General features: G+C 45.0%; 1 protein-coding gene across 1 annotated transcript in view; it reads left to right on the forward strand.

Moving 5' to 3' along the window:
- The first annotated feature begins 483 nt into the window (after nucleotides 1-483).
- Nucleotides 484-25,295, forward strand: part of Slc27a2 (solute carrier family 27 member 2) — a 36,884-nt gene continuing 12,072 nt past the window's right edge. Inside the window, exons 1-5 of the mRNA XM_052181475.1 lie at nucleotides 484-1,061; nucleotides 9,559-9,768; nucleotides 12,768-12,926; nucleotides 14,679-14,803; nucleotides 22,182-22,376. Of these exons, the coding sequence (XP_052037435.1) occupies nucleotides 584-1,061; nucleotides 9,559-9,768; nucleotides 12,768-12,926; nucleotides 14,679-14,803; nucleotides 22,182-22,376 (1,167 nt within the window). The 5' untranslated portion in view covers nucleotides 484-583. The remainder of the gene's footprint in view (nucleotides 1,062-9,558; nucleotides 9,769-12,767; nucleotides 12,927-14,678; nucleotides 14,804-22,181; nucleotides 22,377-25,295) is intronic.

Consider the following 25,295-nt stretch of genomic DNA (forward strand, 5'->3'; position numbering starts at 1 on the left):
CGCAGGAGACTGCCTGAGCAGAGAGGCAAACGTGAGAAACAAAGAGAGATCTAGCGGAAAGCCTCTGGGACCACGGAGTGGAGGTGGGACTCTGGGTTGGCGTTGGCACCTGGTGCCTGCTGTTAATAATAGGGTCGCGGTGCGTTTATAAGGTACTTGATTAAACAAAGGCGCTGTGTGATAAGAATAACTAACAACAGCCCCACATCTGAGTCGCCGCCTCCGATCTTTTCAACGTGGGCTATTTGTGCAGCCGAGCGTCGTTTGCAGAGGAACTAGATCTCACCTGACTCCAGACGCTGAACACAAGTGCTGTGGCATCCTAGGCCACCCAGGGTGACGGGGGCGGCCCCCTGAGCACACGAGGCGTCCCACGGGGGGGCGGGACCCACGGCCGTCCCGCCCGCACAGCGGCTCGCGCCTTGGGCACCTGCAGCCGAGCGGCCACCCGCAGTCGCAGCGCGTCCGGCGGCCGAGCCCGGTCGCCAGCTCCTGCTCTGCTCCTCTCCCGCCTGCCGCCGCGCTGCACGCCTCGAGCGCTCCCTCGTCCCCGGCGGGGACCGGGGACCCCGCAGCTGCCGCCATGCTGCCCGTGCTCTACACCGCCCTGGCGGGGCTGCTGCTGCTGCCTCTGCTGCTCACCTGCTGCTGCCCCTACCTCCTCCAGGACGTGCGGTACTTCCTGCGGCTGGCCAGCATGGCCCGGCAGGTGCGCAGCTACCGGCAGCGGCGGCCCGTGCGTACCATCCTGCGTGTCTTCCTGGAGCAAGCGCGCAAGACCCCGCACAAGCCCTTCCTGCTGTTTCGAGATGAGACGCTCACCTACGCCCAGGTGGACCGACGCAGCAACCAAGTGGCGCGGGCGCTGCACGATCACCTGGGCCTGCGACAGGGGGATTGCGTGGCCCTCTTCATGGGCAATGAGCCGGCCTACGTGTGGATCTGGCTGGGACTGCTCAAACTGGGCTGTCCCATGGCGTGCCTCAACTACAACATCCGTGCCAAGTCTCTGCTGCACTGCTTTCAATGCTGCGGGGCGAAGGTGCTGCTGGCCTCCCCAGGTGAGCTGCAAAACCGCTGGCCCTAACCCTGGACATGGGAGGGTGTGGGGGCGGGGGGGGGGGGGCAGGGGACTCATAGTGTAGTGGGAGCGGGAAGCAGGAAAAGAGGTCAATTCCAGGTGTATGACGCTCATTAACAATCTTTAGAATCACTAGATGTAAGGTGGCCTGTCTTTCGAAGCACTGTGCTAAGCGCTTCAGTCCTCCAGTACGGAGTCCAGATCACTTATAGTACCTAACACAATGCTAAACCACGTTTAGTATTCGTTCTTACGCTGTGTTGTTGATGACAAGAAGTGTGTATCCGTGTCCTGCGCGAGGCAGTTCCCACCCACCCTCAATGTTAACCCAGGGGACCACTGTATATGCACAATGTTGTTTTTAATCCTCACAGCACATAGAGGATATTATGGGGTTTCTGAGTGCAGCCCAGAGATCCAAAGCTTCACGTCCACAGTTGAAGGAAGACTTGGGGTTATACAAAGGGATCCACTTTTAAATCCATTCCTCCAATCAGAACTTTAAACCTTTACATTAAAATTCAGAGGGCCAGCTGAGCAGTGGTGGCTCATGCCTGTAATCCCAGCACTCTGGGAGGCAGAGGCAGGCGAATTTCTGAGTTCGAGGCCAGCCTGGTCTACAGAGTGAGTTCCAGAACAGCCAGGGCTATACAGAGAAACCGTCTCCAAAAAAACAAAAACAAACAAAACAACAACAACAACAACAACAACAAAAAATTCAGAGGGCCTTGGATGAGAACTGAGGTGGATCTAGCCTCTAGTCTTTGGTAGACTTGCAATCATGAGAAAGTCACTTTCCTGTCTTCATCCTTTCCCGTCCTTTCCTCAACTCCCAGCAGTTCGTGTCTGAACAACATCCTCACCAGCGGCTGCTTCTCAGAGTCAGTAAGGTGAGGCTGGACCAGGGAAAAGTAAAAAGCCATTAGCAACAATACAGAAGATGAGGGGATCCCTCTTTGGGATGCCTATCTGTGCCAAATATTGTAATGCATTATTTTAATACTTGGAGAAATTAAAAATCACTCCTCCGCTATATGATTGAGGAAACAGGCAAAATTTTTCTAGCCTAGCTCCATCTTCAAAGCCCACGTTTCTTATACAGGGCCATCCTCTACACAGATGTACACTTTAGAGCTTCAGAGAGTCAAGAATCTATCTGCTCTGCCCTTCACGTCATAGCTCAGAAAACCGAGACAAACCAAGGAGTTTGCCTAGTGCACCCAAAAGTCTAAATGCCCATTTACTTCTAAGAAATCAGAGAATGTATAAGCCTGTCACATGTGGCATGAGATACGTAATATGAAAAACAGAGGCTTCAAAACTAAAGTTTAATAGTAGAGAGATGGTTTTAAAGGCAGTAAATAATGCAGAGGACCTGGGCCTTCGAAGACTCTTCCCGACAATCTCTAAAGACTTCACCCTTTGGAACCGGGAGACTATCAAAAGCCTGTTCTGTCGCCAGCTTCTTCAGAGCGAAGTTATTAATACAGTGACCGGTGTTCCACTGGAGGAAGCACTTCAGCCTCCCCTGCTCCACTTGAGGGAACGTCACAGGGCTTACAGTTTAACCCACTAAGAAACTGAAGTTTAAATGACTAATGAGTTTGGTTTCGTGAGAAAGTCAGAAACACAACTACCTATAGGTTAGGTATCGCTGATCTGAACTGCTCAAACTCAAAAGTGTCCAGATTTCATAGTTTTTCAGATTTTGGAATATTTGTGTGTATAGCCAGATCCAAACAGATTACTTGTGTGTCATATGCACCATATTGCCTGAGTATGAAGGTAATTTTATCCAGTGCACTTGATAATGTTGTGTGAGAAACAAAGCTACTTGCTGTGGTGTTGTGGAATCATGGTCACATACCACACACACACACACACACACACACACACAAGAAAAGAAGAGAAGAGAAGAGAAAAGAAAAGAATTCTGGAGCACTTTAACTTTCAAATTAGGGATGCTAGACCCTCCTGCATGATGTAGACAGTAGTGGCCTGCCACAGGACACCATATTTACATGTGGAATATATTGAAATTCCTACATTCAAATCAGACCTGACCCTAACTTGTCAATGGGCCTAAAGCTCTCACTAGCATTAAGATGGGACACAGATTAAAACCAAAATACCCCCTTTTTTTTCTGAATCCCTGAGATTTCTTTCTATGTGACACAGAGTTGCCCTCTAACCTGAAATAGTTGCCGGGAGAGCAAACAGGGTCCAAAGTTGCATGTTTGGTAGCTGTGCCATGTGGAAATGTGCAAACTAACCTTTGAGAACAGCCACATATTTGAAAAACAGTTTCTTTCTCCAAATAACAGAGATAGAGATACCTTTGTACATCATACCCTCTGACCCAGAGCAGCCTCTGTAAAGAGAACCAGAGTCCAAAGTAAATGCCGATGTGCTGAAGTGGGGAAGTATTGATTGGACTGATTCTCAGGATTGCCTGGGTAAGGCAGGACCTTAGACAGACTGTAAGCCTTTCAGTTTTATACATTTGTACCCACAAAAAGAAACTTTGGTGAACACAAGAAGTATCAATCTAAAAGACAGGTTCCAGAACCTCATCCCTAAACTTCTGACTCAATAGGATGGTAGTGGGACCAGCCCAGACCTTCCTCAGTTCCTGATGATCTGAGGACCAGGCTTTGAGACTCAGAGTTCCATTTGTTTGATAGCCAAACAAACCAAGGCCTGGAAGAGGGCATTGCTTACCCAGGTCTCTGTGGATAGTAACGAGGACTTAGAGACACACTCAGATTTTTTCTTCCACTTCCAAGACACATGTTTATCTGATCAATGATCTGATCTTGGCACAGAAAGGTGGATTAGTTTTGTCTTAATCTTTAGTTAGCACATATAATATTAAGTTTAATTCTGACATTTCTGTTTAAAACTTGGTTTTGTATGCTGCGTGTGACGGTGCACACCTTTAATCTCAGCACTCAAAAGGCCTCTGTGAATCCAAGACTAACCTGGCCCACCTAGCAATTTCCAGGACAGCTAGAACTATGTCATAAGATTCTTTCTCAGGAAAAAAACCAATGTTGTTGATTCTCCCCTTCTGCTCTGATGTCTGTCTGATGTCCTTGTCCCCTTTCACCCCCACCACGGCTTCCTGTCTGCATGACACTTGTGTTCTTCCCCCATCTTCAACGTTTTCCTTCTCTCGTGATCTTGTCTGCACACACACACACACACACACACACACACACACACACACACACACTAGAACCCAAATGTGAGAGAGAATGTGTCATTTTTGTCTTCCTGAATCTGGATTGTCTCACTTAATACTCTCCAGTTCTATGCATTCTCTTGCATGTTTCAGATTTCAGTTTTCTTTACAGCTGAATAAGACTCTATTGTGTATGAGTAAGTTTTCATTGTCCCCTCATGCAGTGATGAACTAGCCTGGCCCCAGTCCTTGCTATGGTGAACACTTTAGCAGCGAGCAGGGACATTTATGTGCTCTGTGAGTTGATGCCCAGCGAGCGGGGACATTTATGTGCTCTGTGAGTTGATGCCCAGGAGAGGTAGAGCTGGGTCACAGAGGAGTTCCATTTTTAATTTTTTGGAGAAAACTCCATGCTGGTTTCCATAATGCCTTCACTGGTTTGTCTTCCCAGAAGCAGTGAATAAGGGCTCCTCTTTCCCCACATCCCATTCAGTAAGACCATGGCCCTTCCAAAACCCTTACCAGGGATTTCTGGTTCTCTGGGGTCTCTGCTTCATAACTGGGGTACTCTTTCAGCCCTGTTTCTTTCCCAGATTTTGCAAAAGAAAGGTATTGGTAGGGTGGTGGGTGATCTGTGTTAATATTGGTAAGTTTCTTGAATGCTCAAGGCCACTTTGGAGACAATGTGAGGAAAGAGGTAGCTAGAAATATTTCTCTCCTGTCTCTCTGCTGTTGACTTCTGCCTGGGATGAGACAGAATATCAAAGTGGCTTTAGTTCACTTTCCCCTTATGATGGATAAGGCTGTCACATGCTTTTGAATACTCGTTGACCACTTGCATTTCTCCTTTTGAAACCCCTCCACCCACCCCCAACCCATCATTTTGTTAGTCCCTGTGTTGATTGACAGGGTTTTGGAGTATCTAATTCTTGTATGAGGTAGCTGGCAAGAATTTTCTCTATCCTGTAGGCTGTCTGTTCTCTCTGCTGATGAAATCCTCTGCTGTCCAGAAACTTTCCTTTCATACAGTGCCATTTGTTAATTCCTGAGACTTAATTCCTTAGACTTAATTTGTTAATCCCTGTGCCATCGGCGTCCTGCCTAGAAAGCTCTTGCCCGTGTCTTGAAGTTCATTCCTCACACAGCAGTTTTCTTCAATGGCTTCAGTATTTCAGGTTTTAAGCTAAGGCCTTTTGATCCACTTTGAATTGATTTTTTTTTTTTGAGCAAGATTAGAGATATGGGTATGATTTTATTCTTCTATAGATGGATATCCAGTTTGTTTCAGCACCATCTGTTGAACACAACATCTTTTCCAGTGTATTTTTATACCTTTGTTAACAGTTAGGTGGCCACAGCTGTGGGTTTATTCTTGAATCCTCTGTCTCGTCCTGTTGGTCTGCATGTCTGACCATTCTGAGGCAGGTCCACTGCCGCCTGTGTCATTATGGCTCTGCAGTGTAATTTGAAGTCAGGCATTGTGTGACACCTCTAGCAGTGTTCCTTCTGCAAATAATTTACTGTGGTTGATTTGTGGTCCTGGAGAGGTAAACTTAATTCTGTATTTTAAATTTCAGCTTTTAAGCTGATGAATTCTTGAAACCTTTGTTACAAAGTGCATATCCATGGGCTGGAGAGGTGGATCCGTGGTTAAGAGCATTGGCTACTCTTCCAGAGGACCTGGGTTCAATTCCCAGCACTCCAAGTGGCAATCCCAGTCCCAGGGGATCTGATGCAAAGATATGTACGAAAAGGAGATGTACAGTGGCGTTTGACTTGAGAATTAACCTGGCCAGCTTAACTTTTAGACTCTTGAGGGTTAACAGGCTCAATTCTACAAAAAAAAAAAAAAAAAAAATAGCTCCCAATTACTCCTTTGAAATCCTCTATGTAAAGAAAATCAAGGCTCATGAATGCTTGGCTGAATTATTGCTCAGAGAATGTGGTTTTTTCCTCTATGTTATATATTCTAGGAGCCTTCCCCTTGGCAGAGTAAACCTTATTAACCACATGGGAAAATATTGTCTTCAGGAAGATAGCGTCTGTCACTGTTGAAGCTGACAGAAGACAGTGTTCTCAGCAAATGGTTTTCACAAAACAATCCAAACACAGATTATGGATAGAACAGAAAATCTCATTCATTCTCATATTCTCTCCACCTCCCCCACCCCACCCCCACTCCCCAGGATGTGGTGTATATGTGGTGTGTAGTATTGGCTGGTCACCTCTCTCACTCTGCCGTGTTCCTCTGGAGCAGTTTAAACTTGGAACTCATTGGCTGGCAACCAGCAGACCAGAGACATCCTCCTGTCTCCACCCCCCATGCCCTTCCCTGAAGCTTTAGGGCTATGGAGTGAATGGGACCACGCCTGCCTTGTGTGTGTCTTCACACTAACACAGCAAGCACGTTTAACCATGCACCCATCTCCCCAGCCCACCCATCACGTGTATCCCACCACCCAGCTCGGGGAGCGTATTCCCCTCCACTGCATAAACCAAGGAGGAGCCGACAGATCCGCTCCACAGCCTTCGGGCTTCACCTTTACCTTCCCAAGCTTTCAGTAAAGCTTGAGTTTTTCTGTCCATCGAGATGCACAATGATTGCCTTATTACTCACATCGGAAATCCACATACTTGAACCCACACGGAGCAAGTCAAGAGAGCACCCTTCAACAAGGCAAAGGCACTTCGTCAGAACTTAAGCCACAGTGCCAAAGCTATAATTTTATTTTGTGTGTCCCTGTCCATTTGTAGAAATAGGGTTGCTGGTGTGTCCCTGCATCACAGGGTTGCTGTGAAATCAATGTAGTGTATGTAAGGATGCCTTATGAGACATTCTAAACAAATGAAAACTATAAAGCATATCGGAGGATGACAGGCATAGCAGACAGACATTGTGAGGTGCCTCCTGTTGCCTCCCTCTGGCCTTGAGTACACCTTCCTCCGGTGCCAGGAGCTCTCAGCTGAGATGCTTCCCAGGACCTGCTTTAGCTAAAGAGAGTTAACACAAACACACATGCACACGCACACGCATACGAATGCACACAGAAGTCTAAGGGCACTCCGTTAAGTGGGCCAGTCTGAGTGGCTAATGAGAAAGCATAGAGGCAGGGGTCAGTTCCCTTAATTTGAGGCAATGCTGAGGGCCCATGTCAGGCCCAGATGAGGCCCTACTGGGGAGGCCTCTGATGTTCTGTATTGGCTCAACTTCTCTTCTCTATCTAGTCTACTTCCCTTGGTCGCCTCACAGGTACAGCCCCCAAGAACATGTCCTGCGCAGACTTCAGCTTCCCAGACTACAACAAATACAAATATTTGAGGTTTTTGTGTCCTAGTTGGTTTGTGATATCAACTACATAGCTAACAAACAACATTCACACACACACAGGATTTTTACATTTCAGTCTTCAAGTCAGTAGCTTTAACTTAAGGAAGGGAAGACTTTTCTAGCAAAGTGAGCAAGTCAAGGTGACACCCACCTAAGTCATATTGAACAGAGGTAATGGCTATGCCTTCTGTCAAAGAAAGGACCTGTCGAGATCCTCCTATGCAGAAGTCATTGCATTCTGTTTTATTAAAGCCTTACCCACTCAAAGTATCCCAAATTGCAAATCCTTTTAAGTGAGCAGTTTCAACTTTTTCCTAGCCTTCCACAGAGATGCACTCCTTTGTACAATAAATTATGATCTCTTAATCTCAAGGATTTCACATTAACTAGAATTGAATCTTGTCACACTGTGTACTAAACATCCTGGAACAAGTATGCTCAGATCTGTGTGGGAGCCAGAGAAGAGAGCAGCCAACTGTACAGAAGTGAAGGCATCGAGAGAGACTCCTCCCCTACCCCTGCCCCGCCCCCCAGGCTGCCCAGAAGGAAGACCAGGGACTTTTAGATGACGAGGGTGAAAGACCATTTTAAGCAGGTGAAACGGCCTGGCAAAAGTTAATAAATGCAAGCAGGTTTAATATGGCCTCCCGTGGATCACATGAGCAGAAGCGAGGGGCAGAGGACAGCCAGGCAGAGAAGACATTGGAAAGACCAGCGGGGAAGAGACTGTAAGTTCTTCCCAACAAGGAGAGCAGGCCCCATCTGAAGGGATGCGAGATCACTGAAGAACAGTGACTTGGGGAGGGCACTGGACAGTGAGCTGTAGTTAGGCAGATACACTGGAATCAGAGAGGGGTTGACAGCGAGGAGACAGGTTAAGAAGCAATTCCTTGTTGACTCTGTCCCAGGGAGTCCAATACCCTCTTCCAGCCTCGATAGACAGCAGGCATGCGTGCAAGCAAAACATCCACACACATAAAATAATGATAAATGAGTCTTTTTAAATAATATGTATATTTACTTCAGTTATTACAATTCAAGACAGGTAAGCTCAAAGGAGATTTCATTTACAACAATATGACCTTTAATGTGTGGTATGTTCTGGAAATGCCTATTGGTGCTTCAGTGATATGCACTGAAACTGTTTGGGTTTTGCCTAATGCTCACTTCTGTGATGTCTTCTACAAACCATCAGCTGAGCTCATGAAGCCATCAGAACTCAACTTTAATTCTTTCAGATATTGGAATCGTGGAGAGGGCAGGGTATGAGTGTCTGGGGGGGTTGTGTGGGTGGGTGTTTGTGGGGGGGGTGTCTGTGGGTGTGTGTCTGTGTTTGTATGTCTGTGGGTGTATTTGCATGTCTGTGTGTGTTTGTTTGTCTGTAGGTGTCTGAGTGTGTGCTTGTGTGTCTGGATGTATTTGTGTGTGTTTATGTGTCTGTGGGTGTCTGTGTGTGTGTGTGTCTGTGTGTATGTGTGTGTGTTTGTGTGTATGTCAATGTTTGTATATCTGTGAGTGTGTTTGTGTATCTGGGGGGTGTATCTGGGGGGGAGGTGTCTGTGTATGTGTGTGTCTGTGAGGGTGTTTGTGTGTGGGGGCGGTATCTGGGTGTATGTATTTGTATGTGTTTGTGTGTCTGTGTATATGCTTTCAAACATATCAAGTTCCATACTAAAATGCAGAACTAAGGAGGCATGGTGGCACATGCCTTTAATCCTACCACTGGAGAGACAGAAACAGGTGGATCTCTGAGAGTATGAGGCCAGCCTGGCCTACATATTGAGTTGCAGAACAGCCAGGACTACATAGTGGAACACTGTCAAAAAATTCATAACTATAAATATCACTTGTATCATACATTTTTAGAAAAATATAGGTTGATACAAAGCATCATGAAGTTTATGGGACTCTGCACATGCCTAATCCACTAATGGAGTATACTTGGATTTTTCTCACTAACCTAAGAGCTACAAGAAGCTGTTGAGGAGGTTCTTCCAACCCTGAAAAAGGATGGCGTGTCTGTCTTTTACGTAAGCAGAACTTCTAATACAAATGGCGTGGACACGATACTGGACAAAATAGATGGAGTGTCGGCGGAACCCATCCCGGAGTCCTGGAGGTCTGAAGTCACTTTTACCACACCCGCAGTATACATTTATACTTCGGGTACCACAGGTAAATAAGAGAGGATTTCCAAGGTTCAGGCCTGCCCTGAAGGATCTAACCACTGGCCTAACCCTTTAAATATTGTTGCTCTTGAAAAACTTAACAGATAACCAATACTTCAGGGAATTCAGATCTCACCCGTGAAATCTTCATCACATGTGATCTTATTTCTTCCCATTGGCCTTTTCTTAGCTCCACACATATCCAGTCAGTTGCTCTAAAACACATAAACGGTTAACTAATAACTGGAAAAATGTTGAGATAAGGTCCTGAATGGGCTATTAAAAAATGTTACAAAATGCAATGCTTATTGTATTTTGTTCCTTTTACATCCAAAGTCCATCTATAATATGTGATCAATATAAATGGGAGACACTAGAGTACAACTATGGGGTGTATACGTGAATGTTTAGGCTGATTTTTCCCATGCAATATTGATGTGGAGTGAGCCTGTCACAGGGCCTAAAACACTGTATGTTGTCAGTGGCACACTAGCGTGGTATGGACTATCGGGAAACATTGTAGTGTCTGCTACTTGAAACAAGCAATGTTTGTGTCACCATAGTCCAGGCTCTTCAAGGGGCTCAAAGACATCACTCATTCAGCTCTCTCCTGCCCTTGAATCTGACCCTTTCATAGGTTCAAAGACTTATAAAGAGAGTAAGGATTACCCAGGACAAGACTTACCTTCTGGGCTAACTCCAAACTCATTTGATTAAGGTGATAACACCCCCCACTTCCTAATTTGTGTAATAAATACTCAGAGTCTCCCTATCAAAAGTCAGGGAAACTGTCGCTAAAGTGTAATAAGCTGAAGCCTACGAGATATGTGAGAAAGAAGGCAGGAAGCCGGACCCATGTGCTGATAGGGATGAGCCTTGTCATTCTGCTGAGGAAATTAAATTATGAGTCAGGTATGCATTCTCCTTGTTAATTAAGTGATGGTGAAGACTGAAGGTTCTATTGAACCCGTATCTCAACCCCAGCCTGCAGAATCTCTGTCCTTTGTTCCAGCAGGTCCTCAGTAGCCATTGGACAGATTGCAGTGGCTAAGCCTTGGTTTAACAAGAATGTGGGCATCTCTGTCTTAAACAGATAAGGATAAGAAGCTTGGAGTGTAAAGCCCTTGTCAGTAACGTGCTGTGTGTAATTTTTTATTTATCAAAAGTTCAACATGCTAACAGAAAGGTGGATGTCCAGTGCACACAGACACTGCCTTAATACATGGGATGTCTACATTCACTTCATAAGAATAAGAGGATGTTTAGACGATGTGTAAAAGTTCATTATAACTGAGATGAAATGAGCTTTTGGTTGGTGAAAGGGAAAGCCGATCCTAACACTGGGCAGTGTGGAACTTCTCCATGGTGCATGTTTTAGCAAGGAAGTAGAAGGCTCATGTTCAGGAGTGTTTTCTAACACTCCAAAGGTTAATCCCATAATTTAGCCTTGATATTAGCAGGAAAACAGTGAGGCTAATGTTGATTACTTGTGGATGAAATATTTTCATATTACTCTTATGTAAGGTAAACACATCCATTTAAGCACCTAAAGGACAAAATGTTTTCCTTATCCCTCAAAGGAAACCAGTAGCGCATAATTATGTAATCGTCACAAAATATTCTTGATTGATCAGTGTTAAAATCTTAAATTAGAAAAGTTCTGAAAGTACTCAAAGCAACACAAAAATTTTACTAATCAAATGAGTCTTTTCTACGGTGAATACAATTGATCTATTGATGGTTTCTTCTATTTCCTAATGCTAGTATAGAGTGGGAAGTCACCATTGGCCCAGTGCCCTGTAGCGCCGATAGAGGTGATAAACATGGAATTGTGTTCACTATGAGGCAGTGTGTGGCTATGCGCCTCAGAGACCTGCCTTCCTCCTCACAAAAGAGAGTCGCCTACTTGGACCTTAAGCTGGAGCTCAGCCCCTAAGTAGGAAATCGTCCACGAGAAGTATTGAAATCATACTTTTAAAAGAACTCGTTTTAATTGCACAAATTATTGTTAAGAAAATGCAAGTGTGCTTAGTTTAGCTCACTAAAGCTACAGTGGACACCGTTTACACTTCTCAGATTGGCAAAAAGCCCAGTGTTTGTGTTTTCACTGGCAAGCCTATGAGGAAGCATCCTCGTGTTTTATAGGCAGAGGGTGAGTGGGGATTTCACCCCCCCCAAGCTGGCAATGTACTGTTTATGTTCTCAGATTACAAAGACGTGGTTTTTGTGTTCTATGGCATCATACATGGTGTGAATTGCCATGTGAACAAGGTAATGCACGATGGCATCACCTGAATTAGCAAAATTATATAAACAAATCATAACATTCTCATATAACAGAAATGAGGCAGCGGGGAGAAGAATGGCTGGACCCATGAGAGGGGGGTCTGTAAATGTGAGCAGATCTTCCCCCCCAAAAGTGTGACACACTTGCCTTTTGAATGGAGTTGGTAAACACATATCATTGCAAATGAAATGGATTAGTTGGCCGCACTGTTGAGTTCCTGAAAACTAGCTTTCTCATCTGTGGATTGGCCAATGTCATTTGTTTTATCTCTTAAATTGAAATCTTTGAAAATGCCTCACAAAGTAGTGAGCCCAGAGGAAGAATCCAGTCTCTTCAGATCAGTACTATGTCACCGTCACCTGGCTGCCTCGGAACTCAGCAGACTATGCCTTGAGAACCAAGCAAGCATATAGACAGCTTCCACATGTCCTCAGCCACCATTAAGGCTGTGTGTCTGTGCACAGTTGCTTTCAGCATGCTAGCAGAGATGGGTCAGCAGAGCAATGAACATATGACCCCACAATACCTAAAATATTTCCTCTCTGGTGTTTTTCAGCAATTAAAAAACATACACACCGTGTCTGGCTGCTCATCCCCACCACCCACCTTCATGCAATTCTCCCAGCATGGCGTGAGGGAATTTTATACCCCAGATCTCCCTCCCATGCTATAAATGGCCAACCTGGCTCACCAGTGCCTTCTCTTGTGTCTTTGCAAAGGTCTTCCAAAAGCTGCGACCATTAATCACCATCGCCTGTGGTATGGGACCGGCCTTGCTGTGGGGAGTGGAATTAAGGCCCACGATACCATCTACACCACAATGCCCCTGTACCACAGTGCAGCGCTCATGATTGGCCTTCATGGATGCATCGTGGTTGGTAAGTTCAATTTCTCTACGAGTATCAGCAGTTGACACACACATGTCTGCTCAAAGGGAAAGACAAAGCAAGCTATTTTCCTGTCTGTCGAAGACAGTATTTCCACTTTATCTACAAGGCCTTCCGGGTCATATGTAATGAGCAAGCACCTAAAATAATTTCTATCGTCCTATGCCTGAATTGTTCACTATATCTAGGAAGCCTTTCCTGTAAAAGAATGTATGCCTTTACCCAGGTAGATTCTGTAAGTAACTCTCCCGTCAGAATCTTGCCTGTCACTCTCCGTCAGCATCTGACAGAAGCTTCTCTCACCACTGTCCTTTCTTTATTCATCCTTACTTCCATAGCTTCCTGGTGCTAGTGGGCTGCATAGATGCCCTGCTGTCAGCTCCTCTTCCCTTCTCAAACATCACCTTCCAAGTAGGAGTTGGCAGCATAGTGTCCGTCCCTTCAGGAGAACTTACATTACTTTTCCTCATGGGAAAAGTTCAGCCCCATATCCCCCTCTTTGAGAAAACTAATCCTTATTCTTTCACTGAAGTAAATTAGCTTGACTTTCCTCCCCCGTGACACTTCATTTTAAATAAGCCTTGGAAATAGACAGGTTTATTTGAAATAAAATATATAGCAATATATAGCACACATAATTGTGTGTGTGTGTGTGTGTGTGTGTGTGTGTGTGTGCGTGTGCGTGCATCTGAGCCCTGGTGGGATAGTGTTAAAGGCAGGGCATTTAGAAGTGTCAGGCCAAGAGCAGCATCCTTGCTAGACCCTGGGTTTGCTGATGCCTTGCTTTTGAACTTCCAAAACTGGGAAAAATTATCTTTAAGTTAGCCTGACTGTGATTTTTTTTTAATAGCAGCTTAAACTAAAACTCTTGGTCCAAGCATCTATTTCTCTCCTGAATCTACTCTCATCAATTCTTAAGTCCTTTGCCTGGCAACAGCCGCCCTTTGGGAGCTAAGCTGCTGTGTGTGAGGCATACTACCGAATCTTCAAGAAGAGAGTGGTTTGGGGGCCTCCAGCGCAGGCCAACAGGATCTTCAGCACCACAGACATAGGCCAGGGGAGAAAGTAGTTTTGAAAGTCTCTTCTCAACACTAGTCTTTTCGTATATTTAGGAGTAAAAATAAGCGAATGACATGGAAAATGCGTGTGGGCTTCTTGCCGCTACTGTAACAAATTGCGAGAATTCCAGCCAGGCTGCATCCCTCTGGGCGCTGAAGACCTGCGTCCTGGTCTTCTCCACTTTTAGAGGCTGCCTGAATCCCTTGGCTCATGGTCCCTTCTCACATCTTCAGAGTATGCCCTCCAACTCCCCTGTTTACTTTTTCTCCTCTTTAAAGCCCCTTACAATTGGGTAAGAAGATGATAGTCTGGGAAACTCTGACCACCTCCTGGCCCTTGGCTTAATCACAGAACCACATGCCTCGCTCCACAAGGTCATATCGTCATGGCCCTGGTGGCAATTCACTCTTTCTTCTATTCCTCCCTTCTCCCTTCCCCTCCCCCTCCCCCTTCCCAGGATCCCTCCTCCTCTCCTCCATCTCATAAATCTCATTGAGCACCAGATGATATTAGAGCGATTCCCCATGCATCTTCTCTTCTTCCATATATTGGAGGTTCACGCAGGTGATCCTGTCTCCTTTATGCTTTGCATTAAATATAATAGGTACTCAGCATGTTGTGTCTGAGTTAGCTCATTTTTTAATTTCCTAATTGGAGAGGTATTTTCTGTGCCTTTTTCCACAGGGGCTACTTTTGCTTTGCGAAGCAAATTTTCAGCCAGCCAGTTTTGGGATGACTGCAGGAAATACAACGCCACTGTCATCCAGTACATTGGTGAGCTGCTTCGGTATCTCTGCAACACACCCGAGGTAACACACCCCCTGCTTCAGTGTCCTTTCAAAGTCAGTAAGATGTTCAAGCCTCCTGGGATCGCACCAGGCCTCTGCTGCATCTGTCTCAGTTCTCTGTTTAGATGATGGTTGTTGTCATAGTAACACGCCTGATAACACACTTAGCTTAGAGATGGACCTTGATGGAGAACAGCGACTGTTAATTTTATTGCAATTTTTCTTCCCTGTCTTGTTACATGGTTTTGCACCTTTCTTTCCCTGGTCCTATTTCCTTCCTGCTTGTGAAAAGCCACTGCCAGCCCCCTTTTGAGTCAGGCACTCCTCTCCTGTCTGTGTCTGCCTCTTGTGCTGCATGTATTTTTCCCACCCTCTCTGGACTCTGTGACTTTTTAATAGTCTTATCTCCTCAACATCCCTTACCCTCCTGCCCACCAAAGCCATTTAGAAAACTGAACTCGATGCTATTTAATGAATAAATCTGCCTCCAGCTTTGAAACAAACAAATCAAATCTGTTCAAGGTAACTCAAAGGGTCTTATGTCCACCCACCTTGGAGCCATCTGGATACCTTGACAGGGTGTCAGGTATTCACAGGAACTCCCCCTGCACTGCCACCGGTAGCTGCCTTGGGTCCCAATCAGGATTTCTTAACATTGCTGCTGCTGCTGCTGCTGTTGTTGGGGACCTGCTACGGTTTGGCTTCGTGGACTTATTCTGTCCCATGCAGGATGTTTAGGGGCATCTCCGACCTTCATTCCCTCCCCTTGTGCTAGTCCGTGATAATTACAGTATCTGCAGATATTGCCAAATGTCCCATCCTTGTTGAGAGCCACTTGACTAAATGGTTGTAGTACATCCACCAGATTTTGTTCCCTTAAGCTATTCAGTCAACCAAAATCAAACTCAAAGGACCCTGGAATTGATCAAGGACCATTGGTAAATGTCTGCTACATTCAGTTTACATACCCATTTGAGTCAATGTGGCAACAAACAATGAAAAAAAAAAAAGATGAAACGGGCCTCCCCTCCCCCTCCTTCCCTCTTCCCCTTCCCCCACCAAGCTTCCTCTCCTCCCTCAGTCCACCTCTGCCCAGATACCTGCCCCCCTCACTGGGAGCCCCGCCTACCCGTAACCAAGCCTGCCCCTCAGACTTGTTCATCCTTAGCTCCGGCTCTTGGCTCCCACCACACCTTCGTCCCTGGAGGATTGTTGCCTGTCATCCCTTCCCACTGGTGAGATTCCATGCAAAGGCTTTCCTCCCCGTGTGGAGATTAGAAGCCAGCAGCCCAGGCACCAACATATTCTGTTTTTGCTCTGGGAGAAAAAAAATAAATAAACGTTTACTTGACTTGAGGGAAGCCTTTTTTTTCCCAAAATGTTCAGGTGTAGCATCCTTGCTGTAATTTTTTTTTAATTTAACAGCCGTATAAAGGTCATAATTATCTATGGCTTACTAAAGCAGGACGTTTCCGTAAGAGCATTTTCCACATTAGTGTTTCACCTGGTCCTCCAGACTACAAAGCCATCTATTAGAACCCAGAAATATGCATGGGTCCTTCACCTGGACCTTTCTTCTCTGCTGTAAAACACGCCCTTATCAATTAGATGTCACTGGGGGAAATGTGTGTTCTTCTATTGGTTTTAAAAGGAGTCCACTTTGGTCTGGAGGAAATAAACATGCTGTGTGGCATGTTTATGCTCTTCTGGTGCACACATGTGTTTGTGTGGCATGTTTATGCTCTTCTGGTGCACACATGTGCTTGTGTGGCATGTTTATGCTCTTCTGGTGCACACATGTGCTTGTGTGGCATGTTTATGCTCTTCTGGTGCACACATGTGCTTGTTTGTGTGGCAGGTTTATGTTCTTCCGGTGCACACATGTGCTTATGTGGCAGGTTTATGCTCTTCCGGTGCACACATGTGCTTGTGTGGCATGTTTATGCTCTTCGGGTGCACACATGTGCTTGTGTGGCAAGTTTATGCTCTTCCGGTGCACACATGTGCTTGTTTGTGTGGCATGTTTATGCTCTTCTGGTGCACACATGTGCTTGTTTGTGTGGCATGTTTATGCTCTTCTGGTGCACACATGTGCTTGTGTGGCAGGTTTATGCTCTTCCGGTGCACACATGTGCTTGTTTGTGTGGCATGTTTATGTTCTTCCGGTGCACACATGTGCTTGTGTGGCAGGTTTATGCTCTTCTGGTGCACACATGTGCTTGTTTGTGTGGCATGTTTATGTTCTTCCGGTGCACACATGTGCTTGTTTGTGTGGCATGTTTATGCTCTTCTGGTACACACATGTGCTTGTGTGGCAGGTTTATGCTCTTCCGGTGCACACATGTGCTTGTTTGTGTGGCATGTTTATGCTCTTCCGGTGCACACATGTGCTTGTGTGGCAGGTTTATGCTCTTCTGGTGCACACATGTGCTTGTTTGTGTGGCATGTTTATGTTCTTCCGGTGCACACATGTGCTTGTGTGGCAGGTTTATGCTCTTCTGGTGCACACATGTGCTTGTTTGTGTGGCATGTTTATGTTCTTCCGGTGCACACATGTGCTTGTTTGTGTGGCATGTTTATGCTCTTCTGGTGCACACATGTGCTTGTTTGTGTGGCATGTTTATGTTCTTCCGGTGCACACATGTGCTTGTTTGTGTGGCATGTTTATGCTCTTCGGGTGCACACATGTGCTTGTATGGCAGGTTTATGCTCTTCCGGTGCACACATGTGCTTGTTTGTGTGGCATGTTTATGCTCTTCCGGTGAGCACATGTGCTTGTTTGTGTGGCATGTTTATGCTCTTCTGGTGCACACATGTGCTTGTGTGGCAGGTTTATGCTCTTCTGGTGCACACATGTGCTTGTTTGTGTGGCGTGTTTATGTTCTTCCGGTGCACACATGTGTTTGTGTGGCATGTTTATGCTCTTCTGGTGCACACATGTGCTTGTGTGGCAGGTTTATGCTCTTCCGGTGCACACATGTGCTTGTTTGTGTGGCATGTTTATGTTCTTCCGGTGCACACATGTGCTTGTTTGTGTGGCATGTTTATGTTCTTCCGGTGCACACATGTGCTTGTTTGTGTGGCATGTTTATGTTCTTCCGGTGCACACATGTGCTTGTTTGTGTGGCAGGTTTATGCTCTTCTGGTGCACACATGTGCTTGTTTATGTGGCATGTTTATGCTCTTCTGGTGCACACATGTGCTTGTTTGTATGGCATGTTTATGCTCTTCCGGTGCACACATGTGCTTGTTTGTGTGGCATGTTTATGTTCTTCTGCTGTACCTTTTACCTCTTAAAGTTGCACAGAAATGAGGATGCCAAGGGAGGAAAGAACACAAGCTGCATTATCTAAAGAACTAAGAGAGACCAATGATTCAGCAGTTAAGATCATTTGAGTTCGATACCCAGCATCCACAGGATGGCGCACAACTATCCATAACTCAAGTTCCAGGAGTTCTGACACCCTTTTCTATCCTCCTCTGGTACCAGGAATACATGTGTTGCATATACTACATGCAGGCAGAGCACTCACACATATCAAATAAATTAAATATTACTTTACAGCTAAAAGATATTGCAACCTTGAACTGCATAGAATAGAAATCTGAAAAGTAGAGGGAACGAACATGGTAGATCCAAGGAAGGTAAAACCCAAGAGGCAGGTAACAGGATAAAATTTAGGGGGGCATTCATTCTCTAAGAATGCTTGAATTCTGACAGCTGCCCTGAAAACAAGGAGTCAATGCTATGATGCCTCCAGAGTTATTGCCCATCTAGAATTCTATACCTAGCTGTATTATCAATCTGTTTTGCAATAAGAATATTTTCAAACTGAGTCTTGTTGCACAGTCCTGAAATCTAAGCTACTTGGGAGTAAAGTTTAATGAATCAAGAGATAAAAATCTAAACATTTAAGTTAGAAAGGTAGAGATAAGAAAAACTCTAAGAATTAGAATATCTTTCTCAAAGCTGTAAGCTAAGGACAAAGGGTTGGGTCAGAGAAAGGGAATGAATACAGTATTCTTCGTTCAACTTATTCATTTCAGTGCTGATTTTTATGCTGTATACTCTTTTTCTCTCTCACTTTTATTTTATTCTTCTTTTTTTTCCTTCCTTCCTTCCTTCCTCTTTCTTTTCTTTAGACAGAGCCTCATGTATCTGGCCTCAAACCAGCAAGTTCAGGGATGACCTTAAACTTCTTATCCCTGTGCCTCTGAAAAGAGTGATGTCCAAAGCCAAATTATGTATATTTGATTTTTGGAACAACTCTTTTGCTATCTTTGTGACCCTGGGCTCTTCACTGTAAGCTTTCCAAGGCTCTGTTTTCTTCATTTGAAATATGTGATAAATACTTTATGATCTGTCTTGCCTGGTGTGTTTTAGAAACTTCAGTAAGACAATACATGCCAAAGGCTGACATATAGACAAGCCCTTGTTGAAAATGTTTTAATTACTTTAATTTTCTGGTTCTCTGCATTCTTCCCAGGACACCCTGACCTCTCTTACCTTTGACTAGTCACTAAATCCCAGTGGGAACCTAAGCCCCAGGTGTGTTTGTGTGTCTCGTCTCAGCCCCAGTGTAGACGACAAAGTAGAGAAAATGACCCACAAATCCACTCCTTAGGGAAGTGGTATGTATGGTAAAGATGTACCCCGTCCCCAAGGGAAGGAAGAGCATACATGAGTCACACGCCACCCTCAGCTACTGGCAAACAAAAGACAAAAGTAAAAACTTTTAGAAGTTCTCAGATCTCATTTGCATTGGGAACATTTCCAGCCTAGGAACCTTAATCTGTTCTGCTAATGTAATAGGATCCCTGGGCTGTACTGTGAAAACTGAGCCCATGGCATTGTGATTGTAAGCCCAGCTACCTGCCACCCACAGGTGCCTTGCTGCACCTGTGATGCTGGCCAGCTGCCCACACACCTAAGCATCTGCACCCTTAACTCTGCCCTTGTGTGGGTGCCCCAACCATGGGCTGCTGAGCATTCCCTGGTGAGGGGAGGGGGTGTTACTGATTTAAACACAGAGATTATGCTGTATGTAAACACAGGCCCAGAGGATTTAGAGATATGTTTGGTCTTCAAGGAAGATACGTCTAATGAAAGAGAGACAGGGACAGGCTCTCAGACAAGGAAATGAGCTACATGTGTGGGGGGAGAAGCACATGCTGGACATGGGACTAGCAAGGTCTTGAACTTACAGGAAGAAAGGCTCCTCGCTGTGGCACACAGGCCTGGGTGAGCACCAAGGTCAGGCCGTTCTTGTTATGTGAAAAGAAGTACTTTTTAAATATTGGAATGTTTTAGTCTCAGAGTGCTCATGGAAGAGAGCAGGAAGGGAACGGGCTGAAAATCTGGCAGTCCTTTCTGAGGAGAATAACATTTTTATGGGCAGTGGAACCCTACAATTAGTGGTAATATCAGGGAGTGACTGGTAATCAGCATTCCAGGATAGCAGCCAGCATAAGCCAGAGCTGCCATAGCAAACAGACAAACTTGTCTACCGCCTGACAGGTACTTGGTGAAAGAGAACACAGTAACCTGTAGACCTGTAGAGCTGATAAAGAGATTCTATTTCTAAACAGCCAGAACACCCGGGATATACACAGGGTGAGCAAAACCCCTCAAACCACTGTGACTTGAGACTCTGGCCCTTCTCTATACATTCTCCACAGAAAGACTGCCCAAGGGACCCATTTTCTTCGGGAACAATCTCTGCCCATCTCTCTAGCTAGAAAGCCACAGTGAGCTTCACCACCTAATTTGGCCAATCAAGCTACTTAAAAATCACATCTATACTTGCCACTTCTAGGTCCTCCATGGAACCAATTCAACGTTTCCTTCTAGTTGCCACAGGCTTCCCCCCCTTGAGGATCTCTCTCTCTTTCTCTCTCTCTCTCTCTCTCTCTCTCTCTCTCTCTCTCTCTCTCTCTCTCTGTGTGTGTGTGTGTGTGTGTGTGTGTGTGTGTGTGTGTGTGTGTGTGTAGCATACACTATATACCAAAGTCCCTTCTCTGGAATTAATGAAAGATTGAAAGACCTGGACAAGGTAGCTTACATATTAGAGGAAGCTGAGGCAGGTGGATTGCTACAAGTTGAAGACCAGTCTGGACTGCAGAGTGAGACTCTGTGTCAAAGAAAAGTAAAGAAGGTGGGAAGGGGAGGAGAGGGGTCAGGAGGAAGAGCAGCAGCAGCAGGGCCACCAGCAGCACCGCAGCCACCGCCCATGCCGACTTAAGCAAATTAATTACCATTTGATAGGAGAGGAGAAGTCTTGTTATCTGGCACATCTACACTGTCCCAGGTCATTTCCTGTTCAAATAAAGGCACAATTCACAAATAATAAGTTATACTTTTATCTATCTGCCTTTTCCACCAAGCTGTGGTCTCCTAGAGAAGATAAGCTGTCACCTCTGTAGGTATCTAAACAAGTGGGTGCAGGTAAATGAAGGATGCAGGGAGGTCCCCTCATGACCTCTGACATCACTAGGTCCCCTCATGACCTCTGACATCACTAGGCCCCCTCATGACCTCTGACGTCACTAGGTCCCCTTTGGGTTTTTATACTCAGAACAGCTTTTGCTTCCTGATTTTCATTTCTGGCAAAGCCTCTTTCTCTCAGGCCACCTGAGCAGCTGGATGCCAGCTAACTCCTTCTCTTTCCCTTCTTATCCTTTCCAGATGGTTTGCTACGTTGGCTGAACTGCAACAGGCCTGGTGACCCTAGAACCAGCTGGTAGATGTGGTCTGGGCTCCTCTCTGTCTCTAACTGTTGCTCTTCAGTGGTTTACAGAAAATTCCCCCATCTCTGCCCCCATCTCTGCCCCCATCTCTGCCCCCATCTCTGCCCCCATCTCTGCCCCCATCTCTGCCCCCATCTCAGTTGGGTGCCCGGTTTTCTTTGATGCCACATAAAAGCTTGCTTTACCAACAGAAACACCCAAAGTCCCACTGGTAGAAGACTGTGTCCATTTCTGACAATTTCCCATGAGCACATACCTTCTGGATGCGTGGGCACTTACTGGCCCTGTCAGAACACTGTTAGCATTTCACACAGGATTCGAGTTAAATGTTGGCATTATCTGGTTCACCTGCTTGTTTCATCTCGCCTCAAATCAAAGTGGAAAATGCATGTTTTATCATTAAACCGACATTCCAGCTGTCAGTCTATGGTAGTGGTGTTGTCAGTCGATGGCAGTCGTGTTGCAGGAGAAGATTATGTCTGTGAGTGATAGACAAGCCATACACTGAGATAAATTTGTAACTGACACAAATATGAAATAAAATAAGGCCAACTATTGCCATAAAGTAAACATATAGAATCTGAATACAATGAATACATAAATACAAGCTCTCTAAGGGTTAATGTTGCCTACCCCCTCTCTGTTACCATAGAAACCAAATGACCGGGACCACAAAGTGAAAATAGCACTGGGAAATGGCTTACGAGGAGATGTGTGGAGAGAGTTCATCAGGAGGTTTGGGGATATTCACGTTTATGAGTTCTACGCCTCCACTGAGGGCAACATTGGGTTTATGAACTATCCAAGAAAAATCGGCGCTGTTGGAAGAGCAAACTACCTACAAAGAGTTAAGTGACCTGAAAGATGAGCAAATGTGTAGCTAGCTTTCAGAATCGGTTCCCTTACAGCTGTATCCTGATGCTGCATCAGAACCGTGCCCCATCAGAATCAGCAAGAGAAACGCACCCGCTCTATATGATGATGGCCTTCTTGGGTTCATCTCGTGGCCAGCAACTCCTTACTTTAGCATTTGGAATCCATGTGAAGCTTTTGTCCATTCATGCTTGTGCGTGGGAGAAACACTTGAAGGTTACCCTTGTCATAAGCTGATTATACACTGTGAAATGCAGTATCCCCCTTTAACTGAGGTGTGCATGAAAATCACACAGGGAATTCCTTATACATATGGGTTTAGGTTCCCAGCCTCCTGCCTTTGGGTTCGGTTGTTCTAAGATAAGGCCCTGATGTTTTTTAAAAGCTATGTAGGGTTAAGAGCAGCAGCCCAGACCTTCAAGAGAACTGAGATATTCTGGTCAACATGCTGTTCTCCTCACAGGTTTACCAGAAAGGTGTGCCTTGTTTCTCTTTCCTCTCTCAGTTGTTTTATGACCTGGGGGACCCTGAAGTCTGTTCTCTTGGTAGTCAGTCAGTCATTCCAAGGATAACCGTGGTTAATGGTCATTCCTCGGCCTGTGCAGTCAGCATTACCTCGTCTCTGACTAGGAAAACAGCCACAGCAGAACTCTGAGATAGCCTTAGTCCCCAGGGACTGACCAATAAAGTAATGAGAATAGTAGTCCATATGCTAAACACTGTGACTCTGAAGGGCAGATCTGAGTGCACCACTTGCTGCCCAAGTCACCATGGAAAGTTATTGATGTTCCTTAGGCCTCAGTTTCATGAAACAGAGACAAAAGGAAAAGATGGAGCCCACGGCCTAGCAGGAGCTCAGAGTTACTACAGGGAAGACTCGCTGAGTTATTTATCCAAAATCCCTGTTGTGTAACCACCTTGGGATAAAGCCTTCCATGTCTTTTACTCTGATGGGACACAAGCCATTCCCAAGTCCAAGAACCCTGTCCAAGAACAGCACCAAACCCACAGTACAACTCAGTCCCTGACCCCCTCTGGAGAGCCTCTGCTCTCCAGTAAGGTAGCCTCTAGCTGTGTGTAAATATTTAAATGTCAATAAAGTAAATTTTTGAATTCAGTTTGTCATTCACAGTAACAGCTGCCTTGCAAGTGTCCGGTGGGCACATGTCGGTGGCCCCATGCTGCTATAGGCTGGGATGCCAGTGTCAGGCCAGTGCTAACTAGCCTCTCTGTGGAGACCAAGGCTGACCACCAACAAGCAAGCTGGCAGCGTTGCTACCGTTGACCTCAGAGAGGATTTTTACAGAAATTAGTTGTCGCCCAAACTTCTCCTTACACATGTACATATGCACACCTAGCTCTTTTCTTTCTCATCCATTGGTTCTTATGCCCTTGTCAGCTTCTTTACAGGAAACAAACTCCTTTAAAAAGGAAAGGGGGCTGGGTGGTGGTGGAGCATGCCTTTAATCCCAGCACTTGGGAGGCAGAGGCAGGCGGATTTCTGAGTTCGAGGCCAGCCTGGTCTACAGAGTGAGTTCCAGGACAGCCGGAGCTACACCCAGAAACCCTGTCTTGAAAAAACCAACAAAACAAAAACAAAAACTAATAAAAAGGAAAAGGGGAGAAAAAGAATTTTTAAAAAGTATGCAGGTATCCCAGCAGTTAAAGTGGAAAGAAATATTAATGAAAACTGCAAGATTTTGGATGTTCCTATAAATTAAATCAGCGTACATTTTTGTCTGTAAAAGCCACTTGGTGTTTGGTGGTAATGGCTTGGATTCTTGTTTTGTTTGTTTTGTTTTTCTAAACAGGGTTTCTCTGTGTATCCCTGGCCATCCTGGAACTCACTCTTTAGATTAGGCTGACCTTAAACTCAGAGATCCGCCTGCCTCTGCCTCCTAAGTCCTAGGACTAAAGGCGTGTGCCACCAGTGCCACTTTGTTTTAATGAGGTTGAATTTGAAGTTTGCACAGTAAACATGCCTAGAAGTTATATATGAATACTGTCACACTTGCTGATTTTCTTGAGTACGGAAAACTAATATGTTTAGTATTAAGATGGTATACATTCTTATGCCATGAAAATGTATGTTAAGATAGAATTAAGTTGTTTGTGCTTTAATGTTTGTTTTAGTTTTTTAGTACAGGGATTGATCCCAAGGTCTTGAACATGATAGACAAGCATTTACCTAAGCCACAACCAAAAGTTTTTAAAAGTTCTATCTCAGGATAAACTCTTACTAAGTTTCCCGTATTCCAGCACTCCTATTCACACACACACACACACATACACTAAATACATATGTATGTACCACCACACCTAATTGTGATAGCCTTTCAATAACTTTATAGTCATGAACCTGAAGTAATTTTTGCTTTGATTCTTAAATTGAATAGTGTGAATATTGAACTATATATTGAATAGTGTGTCCCCCTGGGATGAGGGGACCAGTCATCTGATGGTAACATATTAATATATGAGTAAACAAGACTATAAATCTATTTGTAATCGGTCCACCAAAAGAGAATGCTCCTGATAGTTTTATTTATAATAGACAAAATTAGAAATAATCCAATTACTCATTTAAAAATATCCATTAACAGAATAAGTATAGTATATTTATACAAGGGAAAATTGAATGTCAATAAAAAATGGGGGGGGGGCTAAAGATAAACCCGAAGGTGGAGCATTTGTATGACTTGTGCAAGGTCTGGGCTCTGTCTCTAGCACCATCCACACCAACAACACCAAGAAGAGCAGCAACATGTGCTAATGTCCACAGACACAGTGACTAAAATAAGACATACAGGTCCACACTTCCTTATTAGGTTTTTGATTAATTGGTGGTAATAAAAGTCAAAATGGTGGTTAGCCACACTGAAGGGGATCAGAA

This window comes from Apodemus sylvaticus, chromosome 5, assembly GCF_947179515.1.
Source record: "Apodemus sylvaticus chromosome 5, mApoSyl1.1, whole genome shotgun sequence".
Taxonomy (NCBI): Eukaryota; Metazoa; Chordata; class Mammalia; order Rodentia; family Muridae; genus Apodemus; species Apodemus sylvaticus.